The sequence below is a fragment of the Topomyia yanbarensis genome, chromosome 2 (assembly GCF_030247195.1).
Source record: "Topomyia yanbarensis strain Yona2022 chromosome 2, ASM3024719v1, whole genome shotgun sequence".
NCBI lineage: Eukaryota > Metazoa > Arthropoda > Insecta > Diptera > Culicidae > Topomyia > Topomyia yanbarensis.
This window is the reverse complement of record NC_080671.1, coordinates 189238769-189253492: the sequence shown is the minus strand read 5'-3', so window position 1 is coordinate 189253492 and position 14724 is coordinate 189238769. Positions and strand designations below refer to the sequence as shown.

General features: G+C 38.6%; 1 protein-coding gene across 1 annotated transcript in view; it reads left to right on the top strand.

The window, feature by feature from the left end:
* The first annotated feature begins 2313 nt into the window (after nucleotides 1-2313).
* Nucleotides 2314-14724, top strand: part of LOC131682483 (uncharacterized) — a 182140-nt gene continuing 169729 nt past the window's right edge. Inside the window, exon 1 of the mRNA XM_058963975.1 lies at nucleotides 2314-2423. Within this exon, the coding sequence (XP_058819958.1) occupies nucleotides 2419-2423 (5 nt within the window). The 5' untranslated portion in view covers nucleotides 2314-2418. The remainder of the gene's footprint in view (nucleotides 2424-14724) is intronic.

Below are 14724 nucleotides of genomic sequence, written 5' to 3'. Positions count from 1 at the left end.
CGAAATTTTTATTCCTGATACGTGCAATCAACATCTGCAATTGCCCAAAACAGGTAAACTTCATTTTAGCTTTGATGACACCCCAATACAATTAGATTGGTGTGGTTTCCCGGCAATTTGAGGGTGGGATCCCTTTCTCAATGATGTCTAATGTCTATGTCATCGATGTACCGCTGTTACACATTGTTACTGTAGTAGCAACTGGCCAAATCAGGCCAAAACTTGACGAGACATGTGATGAAAATCGGAATCTTTTGTCCACAGCTACAAGTTCCCTACCAGATCATCAGCTTACCGACAAACTTATCCACAAAAACTAATTTATGAATATATCTTGGAATTATCTTGGCGATATCTGGCAACATAAAACTTCTACCCATGAAGCAGTTTCAAGTCAAATTTGGTATACGTTTTATCTATAGATTTTCAACGTATAGGATAATAACAAAACCACAGTTTATAGAGAACAATTACGCAAAGAGTGAAGCCAAAAAAACCTATCGAGCACAATTGGGATCTTTTCCGATACCGCGCGTTGTTTTTCGCATGCCGGGTAACATAAAAAATCAAATATTTTAAAAACCTTATGTTTGCTCAAAAATTTTTTTCTTGGAATTCAAAGCTGATAATATATGCAACATTTTACAACTTAAACGGAATAAATATTGCGTGAAGAAACCATTTAAACCCGCATTTTATTGAAAAATTGTTTAAAAAATAGTAGAAATAGTTAACATTTGTTAAACCTTTTTTCGACATTTTCAAGACTAAACATTTGTTAAACCACCAGTGAAGTTTGGTGCAATTCGAAATTAAACTCTTGCTGTAGAAAATATTATAATAAAAATGTGTATAAATTGTCAATTAACTAAAACTATTATAAATATTTCGAATAACGACAAAATATTTCATGAAGATGTTTAGGGGTACCCAAACAAAATAAAAACATGTTTTTCAAAATTCACTACTTTGTGAAAAATGGGGGGGCACTTCAGAAATTTTTACTCAGTGTCAAACCAGGAGTAAGCAGAAGCTAGCTTTTTTGCTCCGGAGCAACTTTGAGCTGTAAGAGAGTACTGGAACAAACCTATCCCGGTCAGATCACCTCAAATTGTGGCATCAAAAATGTATTTTATTTGTACGTACACCCCCTAGCCCTAAATAGTGAGCATGAGCGCATTTATTATCTCAAAATCCCTATGCTGTCACCTAATCAAAGGGATGCTCCCATCTGTATAGATATCAGATTTCCGACACTTCCTTGCCAGTGGAAAATTTGATCTATTTGCTCAGCTTGTGTCAAACATCGATTGAATTCGTTGAACAAATATTTGTGCTTGCTCTTGTACTTATGTAGCTTAATGTAATCAAACGTTTTGTTTGAGCATGGGATTAAAGTAGAATTAGGCTACCGAACAAATTACTCCCCGGACTAATAGTGTTTCCGGGTGGAAATTGCAACTTTCAACGATGACCACAACACACAAATTAAAGGATGCGGAAGCGCAGGAAAATATACCCCGGACAAATCGTAACATACAAAGGAATACAAGAACAAAAGAACATTGTGATATCGTCACGTATCATTTCTTATAATCTAAATGTTTCCCGTCCTCTCAGACACCCTATAGATTTCCAAGAGATTTTGCTTGGCTGCAGGAGGGATAGATTCAAAGAAAACGCGAAAAACACGCAACAATAACGCTGCAAATGAACCCATCATTAAACGTAGTACTTGAGGACGTGTACCACAAGCTCAACGTCTCAGAGTCTCTCACCCTAACTGGAAGAGCGCATTTATCGTGCGGTATAAAGAAAAAGGGGTGAGCAAAACTATGCTGCTACTTGTATAGGCTCAACTAAGTGTTTTTAAATTTGCTTTTGTTGTGCGTAAAATGTTCAGGTTCACATCAACGGCATGAAAGGATCAGGATAATCGAATCTACCCGGCCGTCAGCCTCAAACTGCTGGTGACAGGATGAGGCGCGGTGGAAAGCGAGAACAACACACCAAACATGGCCAAAGTGTTAATTTAATCAGCCCGTGTGTGAGAAGCGCAGGGATAGCGAGCGATGGTGATCGTTTATTATGCCGCTTTATCGATGGAAAATTGGTGCGACAAATCTGCAACATAGTGCTGCGGCCGAACGGAAAATCGACGGGTAATCTAGTGACGCGGTGATTTTCTGGTGGGATTTTGACGTGAGAAGTAATAATTATCTTGATGATAATCTGACGTTTTAAAATATTTCAATTTTTTGCGTATTTATTTTATCCGCCATACAGTGAAAAATCGAAGGGAATGTGAATGACCGCGTTGAAAGGAAACTGATGTTTCGCCCATTTGGTGGAAACGAGTGCCACTCAAGCAACGGTAATAGCGGAGAAACAGATTAAAGGTGAAACAAAACCGAAGAAATGAGGTACAGCATCGTTTTTATGCATGAGTACACTGGGCCAAGGCCAGGACCATGGGATTTTGTGGATTATTCTAAATGCCAAGTTCCAAAAAATAGTCGCGATCCATTGTTTATAGTGTTTTATTTCAGCGTGTGGGTAAGAATAGATCGACAGCAACTCGGAATCGCATTATCTCTTGCGATCAAGACGCTTATAAAGCATTGGACAACCAAGCTGCAGTGTTTTAAAACGTCATTTTCGTGCTCAAAATTAATAGCGTCTGAACCATTAACTTTAGAAGTATAGTTTGTTCGGAAATGTTATTGTTTTTATGATTGCGCATCTACAGGAATATATCGTTCAATGATTAATTTACTTATAAGTAACATATGAAATTTATTTTCTGAACTAATTAAGATAGAGAATTTATGTCTTCAGCAAAGTTGTGGTACATGTTACTACAAAAGAAATTACTGAAAACATGATATATCAAACATGTTATGGAACATTTTATATGGAAGACCACTTAAAATAAGTTTTTCGTGATAACTTTTTAGCCTATATCCTACGTTCTTGGAATCTTTCACAAAGTTATTTGTGGATCGAATCACATAACTAACTTCATACCTGTTGGATTTAAAAGGATATTCCAAATTTTTGATATTTTTAGGGTAACTTTCACCTTAAATAATCCGTTAAGGAGCAAAAAGACCCTATTATGGAAGGTTCCACACTAATACATTAATCACACGGCCCACAATCGGTGGGATGCATATAAATTAGTATGAGCATCTCTGCTTCATATACCACAATATTCCTTTAAATAGTCGCAGTGGAAATCAAGGCTCTACAGCTTTAAAAAAATCTCTGCTTCATTCCTCAGAATCAATACAATAACAAAAAATACCTGAGAATGGTGAAATACTGCTGTTTCAGAGCAACGAAAACTCAAATCGAGTGCCCCATTTAGCGCAGTACCATTTGCGTTGAATAAAGATGACAGATGCTGCTCTAACCAATAGCGCGAAAATGGGCTCAGCACCCAACGAGATTGTTTTTGACCGATTGAATGCTCTACAATATTCCTGAATTTGTTTTTGTATGTATTGTATAATGATTTAATAAAATGAGCATGCCCAATTTATACCTGATATGGCTTGCTACATGAGTTTACATCCCAACTTGCTTGGTGTCCTCTAGTTGTTGTGCAATATATGTTGGAAATGAAATGTACAGCTTTCTAATCAACAATGGTTAGAGAGGCACAAATCAATCTCCAGCATAAACGTACAGCAACTATGAATTTATCTCGACTTATGCAGAAAAGTAAAGCTTCCATAGCATTGGTTCAAGAATTGTACTTCCATAAAGGAAATTTCTTTATTAGAAAGTTACTTAACACTGCCTTCACTGCTTATAACAAGACTGGCATGACTAATCCACGTGAAATGCCTCGTGCTTGCATTCTTGAAAATAAGACTATTGATGCGTATCTCACACCGGAGCTCACAACTCGCGATACCTGTGCTTAGATAGATCTGTGATATAGATTGTTCAGTTAACCTACGCCACGAGAAAGAAGAAAGGAGATGTCTGATGATTTCAAAAGCGTTGTATCATATGGTAGTAGAAATGAGATCCCCTCATTATGGGCAGTGATGCAAATGCTCATCACATCCTTTCGAGCAGCTCAGGCATCAACCTGAGAGGCTCTGAAGTGATGGAGTAAATCTACATATTCTGAACATAGCAAACCGACCAATTTTTGCGAGGTCTGAGAGAGGGGAGGTGTTAGACATAACGCTTTGATCTGAAAGAGTTTAGCAAGAGCTGGCAAATTGGCAGGATTCATTATACAAAACCACTTCCACAGGCTTCGGATCGATCATTATTAGAGTTCAGTTAGTTAGTAGAGTTAGTTCAGTTGAATTTGCATTCCATTTAATTTGAATACAAGTGACTTTTTGAAAAGCTTATCGGAGGCTAAAACCTAAAATATAGCATAGACTAAAACCTATTATTATATATTTTTCGATCATCTTGATGTCACCCTTCAAGTGGTAACAGATCATAATCCAAAATCTACAAACTGGCACCTCTTTGGAAAAATTGGCGATTAAATTTCTTGTATATGTTTCAACAATTAGTCAACTAGACGGTTTAGATGACGTCGTGGATACGACAAACTAATTCATACTAGCATCCTACGAAGACGCTTGTCAATTTCGTGCTGTCAAATCAAGTAGGGGAACTCTCTGCTGGAGTGCTGAGCTTGAAAGAGTTTAGAAGGACATGAGTAGTGCTTGGAATCGGCGTCAGCGTGATGACTCCAGGGTTTTAGGTCAGCTCGTAGTGCATATAAGAAATGTCTTAGATCTGCAGAGCGGACTGACTGGCAAAATTTATGCACCAATGTTTCTAGTCTGAACGAGGCTAGCAGGTTAAATAAAATTACCTCAAAATCGAAAGATTTTCAGATGAACTCCTTAAAAACCAGAGGTGGTCTTTTCGGCATTTTTCAGGTTGCTTCAATCCAGAGCTGAACAATGTTCACAGATCTCATTCTGGTGGTTTGGACTTGTGGGCGTAAGTACGCACCTGGATTGCCACTGAATCGGTCAAGTGGGCAGTTAATATCTTTACTCCATAAAAATCGTCTGGAAAAGATGAACTCTTTCCAGTGCTGCTGCAAAAGCAATTTGATATTCTCAAACATGTCTTGATAATGATTGCGCTTTCCAATCTTGCTACCGGGAATATCCCAAAAGCATGGCGAGAGATAACTGTTAGATTTATTCTTAAAGGGGGCGCTCAAATTCAGAATCACGAAAGCGTGGATGGGCTTCGGACAGTGCAGACGAACTTTTGGAAAGACTTGAGGTCTCAAACCTAAATACATCTATTGGATTTACACGACAATTGTACGACCAATACTGTCATACGGATGCCTTTTGTGGTGGCAGAGGGGAAAGGTGATGATGGTCCAATCAAAGCTAAACCATCTATAAAGATTAGCGCGTATGGTGCTTTCACAACTCCGACTGCTGCCCTTGAGGCCCTTCTAAATATCAAACCAATATACACATACACCTCAAGCAAGAAGCACTATCATGTACATACAGATTTGGAAACAATAACCATGTTCATCTTGCTACCAGTCATCCGCGACTGTTGTCACAAATGGTTACATGGGGTGAAGATATTTTTGCTCCCAGCGATATTACACTCACATGTAGTTTTCCTTACATAACATTCCACGTGAAGATTCCTATTCGAGAGGAGTGGTTGTCTGGCTATATGGAGAGATAGCAACAAACGCAAGTGACTTGGTACACCAACGGCTCTCTGATAGAGGGATGTACTGGTTCTGGTGGCTATTGTCGTGAAATAAGATTGGAGCACTCTCACTCGTTAGGTAGAAACTGTACTGTATTCCAAGATAGTCTGGCTACAATCAAGACCCTTAGCTAAGACAAATCACGATTCAAGCTAGTAATCGCATGTCGAACCCAAATCGATGAACTAAGCATTTTCAGCAATATCTACCTTGTCTGGATGCAAGGACATTCCGGTATTACTGGAAATAAATTAGGTGACGAATTGGCCAGGGCCCGCTCTGCCAGTTACGACAAGTTGGATGAGAGAAAAAATACGGTCCTGTGTCGCCAAACAAAGGCGTTTGTAGCACAACCGTGCCAAGTGATTTCGGAAAATCTCCTACATTTTTCAAAACTCCACTGCGGCATGCTGACCAGGGCTTCAACCGACCATTGCAAACTTATTTATCACATGGCAACTATTCAGCGCGTTGAGTCAGTTTCATGTGATCTTTGAATTCGACTACAGAACCTCATATCATCTGCTATACAACTGCCCGGCAGTAGCGCAATTGCGATTTTTAGTTTTCGGCCGTTCTTACATAGACGACACCGTGTTTGGACGACTGAAACTCAAAGACATACTAAAGTTCCTTATCCAATGTGGTAAAGAGCTGTAGGCTTACTCGTAGGTGACTTTAACTACTTGTTAGTTTAACTTATCTGCTGTTTGTTTTTGTGATGTAATATTTCTCACCCTTCCAATTTTACTTCAAAGCTCGTACTTCTCCTTTCCTACTGCTCAGGAAATGATGAAAAGACACGGTAAGATTCAAATCTTCGGCTACACACGGGAAACGTGTCATTTGAGCCAATGTATTCTGACTCCTGATGCTATTTACTTTATTTATTATTGTTTTGTAGTAGTTGACAACTGCGAGCTCAGAGTCTAAGAGGACACCCAAATCACGCATAATTTTACATTTTTCTACAAATGCGCTTCCTAAATGTATGTTTATTGATTGGAAATTCGATTTTCTGCTGAATACAATTGATTTATCATTTTTTATGTTGGTTTGCAGGAATTCAGTGGCGGATCCACGGAGAGAGTTGCTCCCAAAAAATTTCAAGCTGCTGAGAAATTTTAAATTTGTTTGAATTTTATATAAGATTCAAACTTATGAACCATCGTAAAAAGTAGAAGAAATGGAATCTTTTTGTGGTTTCTTTTTATTAGGGCTATAGAAGATAAATTTTAAGACATTTCTGAACTAAAGATGAGATGGAAAAGTGATCCTATTCGCAATGCGTGGGTGACAAAATGATTCGCGATCTCCATCGACACACTAAAGTTTCATCCATTTTTTTTGTCAATGAAAACCAACTGCCCAAGGAGTGTTTTGCACTAATTTACTTTGAAATCAGCTACGTAACGGGACTCCACATATACCACAAATACAATTGAGTAAAAAACTTCTTGTTTGGTGTATTTATTCGCTAGTTACCTGAACACGAGAACATGAGTTAATGAAACACTTACTAATGAGAAAGTGACGTTATGACAGTGAAAACATTTAAAAGTAATTACCACATTTTTTTTTCATTTATAGCTTAGCGGGAATTGACGGTGTTCACAACACCCCATGGTTCAGAACTCCCCACCACCGTCTCCTACTGTTTGAGCCTGATTTGAAAACTAGCGCTAAATAGGAGGGTTTTCATATTTCAGGTAATGATCCGCATTTTTAGGGACATGCTGAAAATGTAGTGTTATTATTTTCTGGTTTAGGAAAAGTTGTGAATAACAGATCAGGGGTGGATCCAGAATAAATTTTCGGTGGAGAGGGGTCTGAAATTTTGATTTTGAAACGAACATTGTACAATATTTAATACGAATAAGCCTCATTTAATAAAAATCAGTGTTGGGTGTCAAATTTGGGTTGAAATGATTTTGAGTTAGCATAGCAAAGCATAGCAAAATCGACCGCACACATCATGGGTGGCTGATACAGTGAAATCTTTTTATACAATAGTATAGTTCACTGCACACCTGGCCATGTCCTTGCGATCGCTAGAGGGAAGGAAATGTTAGTTGAATACCTACTTAAGAAGATACGGGGAACCCACACAATCTCCATAGGTATTACGGATGTTGGAATTTGTTAGTAGGGAAGCAAATGGGGTGTGATTTTGGGATAATTTATATGCATATTAGATGAACAAACAGATAATTGTATAATTGGAACGTGCTCACCGGTAAGAATGTAAAGTGCTAAACTGCTCAATATCACATCACTTCGACATTTTTGGATACACTTTTCCGCTAGCGGAGCACCCGTCTTAATTTCTTCTCTTGTATATTCAGTCTTTCCCTAAAGGTAAATTTCCTTCACAATTTTTTGGGGTTGACCTCAAATTTCACACTGGTGTAGTCGTTACAAAACTGATGGATAATCCCTGGCGGCCAGCTGGTACTAATTGGCAGTTCTTTGTTAAAAACAGCTTCAATCCATTTTAAATAATTTTCCATGCCATAATTTTACTAGTCTTGATGAATTAAAGTGCTAATGTAACTTACATTTTATTTTGGAAAAAAAATTAACGCGAGCGAAAAAATACGCTTCCGTCGTCAAAGGTTGCTACGATCCCAATCATTTGATTTGAAATTATTATGAGTTTGAAAAAAATTCAAAATTTTAACTAGTTTAAAATTTCTCAACTAGTTGAAAATTTTCGGGGGAAGAGAGGACCCCAGGACTCTCCTTCTGTATTCGCCGCTGCATCAGATGATGCTACGATTTCGTGAAAAACTCTGTCTTTCTATATCTTCTAGTTATTAGTGATAGAGGGTATTATTTTCTAAAGGGTTGAAATTTCCCGAAAAAGAATAAAACGAATTACAGCTCCTTTGTTCCAGAACCAAACTTTTACGGAATTCATTTGTATCTAATGACAAGAAAATTATTCAACGTGATATGATTACTCAAATAGCATCGTTATATTTAACTATAATATACCCCTTTTATTTCAAATAAAATTAACCTTTTCATTTTTCAAAAAATCGAAATTTTTTATTACTTTATCTGAAAGTACAACTTCTTCAGAACAACTTCAGAAGATCCGAGAAATAGATCGAAAGTTACAGCGCTTCAAAGCGCGCTTCGTCTACCGAGAGCAGTGGTAACTTGAAATTTTGAACACGATTTTCTCGTAATGTCGTTTTACCAAAAATGATTTTTCCGTAATCACGATTGCCACTCAACCGATTTTCTTCAATTTTTTTTTTTTCAATCGATCGTAATATTTTTTCTCGTACCTTAACGATTCGTTTTTCATGCAAGGTATAACTTCGTCAATTATCAATATATTTTCATAAAGCTTTACTTGTTTATTTCACTGAAAAATGTACAGCCAAAATGCTATAAGTGTGCTGTAATGAAATCATTCCTTTATGCCTTTACGTAAATTTAAACTTTCTTAACATTTTTCGCACAAAAAGATATGTATCCCGACTGCGCCATTGTCGTGACTGGAGCTTTTGCGTCTGCTCTCATCTATTTCCTTCCAAAAACTGAAGCTAGATTGTCTGTCACAACAACCAAGGCCTGCTAACATAAAATCATTCTTCCGTTTGATTTTATTGCATCAAGACAAGAACAGGATAGAGGTTGAGTAGATATTGAGGTTCAATATTGATTTATTATTTTATTTATACTGGCTCATACCCTACAGTGACTTGTATAGATGTTTCACTTTAGGTTTGTGTTTAAAATATAAGTTCGAATATATATTTTTATATTTTGAAGATCCGTCGTTGTTGTTCTCGAAAAAATCTTTTTTGTACCAATCTATTGCATTGCATTTCTTTACATGAGCATAAAAAACACGCACCAAACCTTATATCTTCCCTTACTCAAAACGGTTCTATTTGTTGAATTTGAAGGCTCCAAAAAACAAGCCGAGTTTTACAATAGTGCCAGTGAAACAAACGAATCTGACGTTGAAGTTGAAAATCCCACGGAATTAAACCGTACTTAGGGGTTAAATTTTGATTAATTCGACACTTACGCCTCTGCAATCAAATAAACAGAGCGAAAACCCCGCACCTAACAGTAAACATACGCTAAATGAAGCACATTTTATGAAAGCGCTCCTAATTTGACGACTAGGGGTGGATGTTCACTTTCTGTTTATCCCGCTGCAATGGCTGACGGATCAGAGGGGTGTTGTTGATCTTTTCAGTGGCTTTTCACTCCCATCAGTCAGGAAAGAAAAAATCCGATCCGCCTGGTGTCCTATTGCTTGTATCGTGGGACTGGATGAACGTTAAAATATGTCATTTATCAAAACAATATTTATATTTCTATTATGAAGTAAACTTTTTAACGCGTTTCGCACCCTTCGCAGGGAAACGGCATCCTTTGTAAAATAAGTCGGAAGTGTGCCACTCGACAAGCAAACGGAAGCGAACAGCAAAAAATTATGAATACAAATCTATTTTTTGTCGGTGCACAATATTAAAACAGATTAACAGCCTCTTGATTCAAAATTAAATAAATGGCATATTAATCATTGTGATTTGCATATATTATCGGTTTCAGCTTTGGCTTCTAGGTGCGAGCCGGTGAAAAGTTATCCCGTGCCGAGTGTCAGTTACCGGAGAAGGATATGCAAAATATCCAACCCCAGTGCGATACTGTTCGCAATTGTTGGGCGGAAAAGTGCACCCGTGATCAAAACGGCAAATATATCATCCAGCTGTCAATACGAAGCTTACATGTGTTATGCAAATTAGCATATACGCATCCACACAGGAAGGTTAAATAAGTTTTTGCGAAACGATATAATAGGTAGTGTGCATCGTGAATATTTAGGTTGTAAGTCATTTTTTGACGCTTTAGTCCCAAATTAGTCGTATTACGCGTATAAAACCAGAACTAATTTAGTAATTTATTGCAATTTTTCGCAAGATTTAATTCTAAGTTGGAAAACTCTCATACTATTACATATGCATCGGTAGTGCAGATACTTACGAATACTTTGATATTGTTTAACACTGAACTATTTTTTCCAATGTCCAAACTGGCAAGTTGTTCGTAATTTGTATAAACTGTCTGCTAAATGGCGGTTAGCTGTCCCATCCTAGTAAGATGATTCAGAACGTTCTTCGGAATCCTCACCATCATTTGCCGCACACTGCACTGATCAACCTCAGCAGCAATTTTTTACAACTTCGAGTCATCTATGCAGCGTATACGTTTCTTCCGACACTCTTACTGACTACGAGCCCATTGTGGTATTGCCGATGAAAAGCTTGCTTTTTAGCCTGCAGCTGCAAAATAATTACCAGATCATCAGTGTCTGAGCAATTTTATTGGCAAGAATAAACTTTGAATCAGGAATCAGAATATATTGGCTTGAATTGCACGTTCCCCGTATGTAGTCGGGGATTTATGCCTTGCCGTGTGTTTTCATCATTTCCTGAGCGGAAGGAAAGGACAAGGAGGTGTGAGGAAATAGACTTGGAAGGGTGGGAAAAATAACAGCGCAAAAACATAAACAAACAACAGGTAAGTTAAGTAGTTAACTCACAAGTAGTTCAACTCGCCTGCGAGTAAGCCTAAAGCTCTTTACCACATTGGATAAGTAACTTTAGTATGTCTCTGAGTTTCAGTCGCCCAAACATGGTTTCGTCTATATAAGGACGGCCGAAAACTCGATATCGCAATCGCGCTACTGCTGTACAGTTGCATATCAGATGATATGAGGTTCCGTATTCGGATTCACAAAGATCACATGAAAAAGACTCAGCGCGCTGAACAGTAGCCATGTGATAATTGAGTTTGAAGTAGCCGGTTAAAGCCCTGGTCAGCATGCCACAGTGGAGCTTCGAAAAATGTAGGAGATTTTTCGAAATTACTGCGCACGGTTGTTCTAGAAACACTTTTGTTTGGCGACACGTTTGTAGATTCCTTCAATAATTACGGTGCTCGGAAGATACCCAGGAACGTATTTCTTCCCTTATCCAACTTGTCGAAATTGGCAGGGCGGGCTCAGGGGTGGGGCACCCAGACAAGGTAGATAGTGTTGACAATACTTAGGTCTTCGATTTGGGTTCGGCACGCGATCACTAGCTTGGACCGTGATTTGTCTGAGCTAAGGGCCTTGATTGCAGCCTGATTATTGGAGCAGAAGTTTATAACTCTGCCGGACAAACTCAGTTGAAGGGTCGATTGTACCCCGCACATAATCGCAAAGATTTCTGCTTGGAATACAGTACAGTATCTACCTAGTAAGTGCGATTGTTCCAACCTCATTTCACGACAGTAGACATCAGCACCACATCTCTCCATCAGAGAACCGACAGCGTAACAGACCATTTGCATTTGTTGTTGTCTTTCCATATAACCAGACAACCACTCCTCTCGAGAAGGAATCTTCACATGGAATGTCCTGTAAGGAAAACTATATGTGAGTGTAATATCGCTGGAAACAAGAATATTTTCACCCCATGTAACCATTTGTAATCACAATCGTGTATGACTGGTAGCAAGATCAACATGGTTACTGTTCCAAAGCCCAGTAACCTACAGTCTGTATGCACATGATAGTGCTTCTTGTTTGAGGTGTATGTGTAATGGTTTGATACTTAGAAGTGCCTCAAGAGCAGCAGTCGGAGTTGTGGTAAAAGCACCAGTCAACGCCATGAGCGCCATTCTTTACAGATGGTTTAACTTTGACTGGAATGTCATTACCTCTCCCCTCTGCCTCTATACAAGGCATCCGTATGGCAGTATTGGACGTACAATTCTCGTGTAAATCCAATTGATCTACATATTTGGGTTTGAAACCCCAGGTCTTTCCAAAAGTTCGTCTGCACTGCCCGAATGCCATGTGCGTTTTCTTGACTCTGAACTCAATGTGAGTAGGCCAATTCAGTTTAGAATCCAATATAACTCCAACGTATTTGACTTGATCTGCACACAGTAGCTCAGAATCAAAGAACTGCAAGGGACGAACCCCGGTTGTTATTCGCTTCTTCATGAAAAGAACCATTGAAGTTTTACTTGGGTTAACTGATAATTTAACTTGTCGACACCACTGTTCGACAGCTCTTAATGCCTGTTGCATTAAGTCAAAGATTGTTCCGATACAAAATCCAGTAATTAGTATTTGGCAATTGTCAGCAAACCCGTAGGTTGGAAATCCAAGCTCATTGAGTTTCTTAAACAAGCTGTCGGCTACCAAGTTCCATAACAAAGGTGACAGAACGCCACCCTGAGGACAACCGCAAATACTCAACTTCCGTATCTCAGCCTGTCGCAGTGACGAGCAAAGAATGCGGTTACTAAGCATTGCGTTTATCCAACCCGAGATACATGCAGATATCCCATGACCGCGCGTCGTTTCCAGAATAGATGGGAAGGACACATTATCAAAAGCACCCTCAATATCTAGGAGCGAGAAGGGTTTCTCAATGTTGTAAACAACATCGTGAAGCAGAGTGATCGTGGATTTCCCACACTGATATGCATGTTGCATTTTGTGCAGTGGATATTCAACTAAACTAACGTTCCTGATGTGATGATCGATTATCCGTTCCAAAGCTTTCAGAAAAAAAACTTAAGCTAATAGGCTTCTTCATAGCTATAGCCCTTCCTTTGGGAATAAATCTAATAGTTATTTCACGGCATGCTTTCGGGATATACCCGGTAGCAAGACTGGAAAGCATAATCTTTTTCAAGAATATCAAATCCCTTTTGCAGTAGCACGGGAAGTGTTCCATTTTTTTCCGAGTTGTTTGTATGGAGCAAAGCTGTCAACTTCTCACTTGACCGATTCAGTGGAAACCAATGTGCTTGCTAACTCCCACGAGTCCGAATCACCAGAATGAGATCTGTGAACATTGTTCAGCTCCGGATCGATACAACCTGGAAAGTGTGTGTCGAAGAGACAATTAAGAACATCTTTTTCGTTCGTCACATAAACACCTTATCTGTTTTTAAGGAGTTCATCTGAAAATCATTCGATTTCGAGAGAATTTTATTTAACCTACTAGCCTCGTTCAGCCAAGAGACATTAGTGCATAGGTTTTGCCAGCCAGCCCGCTCTGCAGTTCTAAGACATTTTTTATATGCATATGGAACCTGCCAATTTCCCAGCTCGCTCGAAATTTTATAAGAGCAAACCGTTATGTCTAACACCTCCTCCCTCCCAGACCTCGCGAAAGTTGGTCAGGTTCCCACATTCAGAATATGGAGATTTGTACTACTTATGTACTCCATTAGCTCAAGGCCTCTCAGATTGAGTCAGTCTGAGCTGCCCCAAATGATGTGATGAGCATTTGCATCACCGCCGATAATGAGAGGAAGCTCATTTCTGCTACAATTTCCGATTCGCTGATGCCGCGACAATTCGCGACTGGTGGTGTCTCGGTTCGGTCTACTCAGTCTAGTCCCCGGTGGCGAATCTAGCTTCTCAGCGAAAATTTGATTTTTCCACAATAAACCTTGAAATCAGAGACATGAAAATTACACCCGCATGAAGATGCACTACTAATTATTAATATTTATGCGCGTTTGACAGTATACAAGGTCAACTAAGTGTTTCGTGTTTCATGGTTATCCATAATGATATATAGAATTAATTTGAATTTTAAAAGTTATATGCCGAAAATAACCATGTGTCCATCTTACCCACAGTTCCCGAATAAAAAGCGCCATCCAAATCGATAATATAATATAACATTCTTTCGTGACAAATTAATAAACATTTTAAATATTATTGTCCATTCCATATATACCAACATTCAAAGTTATTTTTTTCGTTATTAACATGCTCATAAGTCATCAGTGTCCTGCCAATCATCTTCGTCATTGGATGAACAAGGTATTTCGATGCTTAGAATACTATTAATACCTGGTCCATCCAATGACGTAGAAGATGATTGGCACGACACTGATGACTTATGAGCATGTTAATAACAAAACAAATATCTTTGAATGTT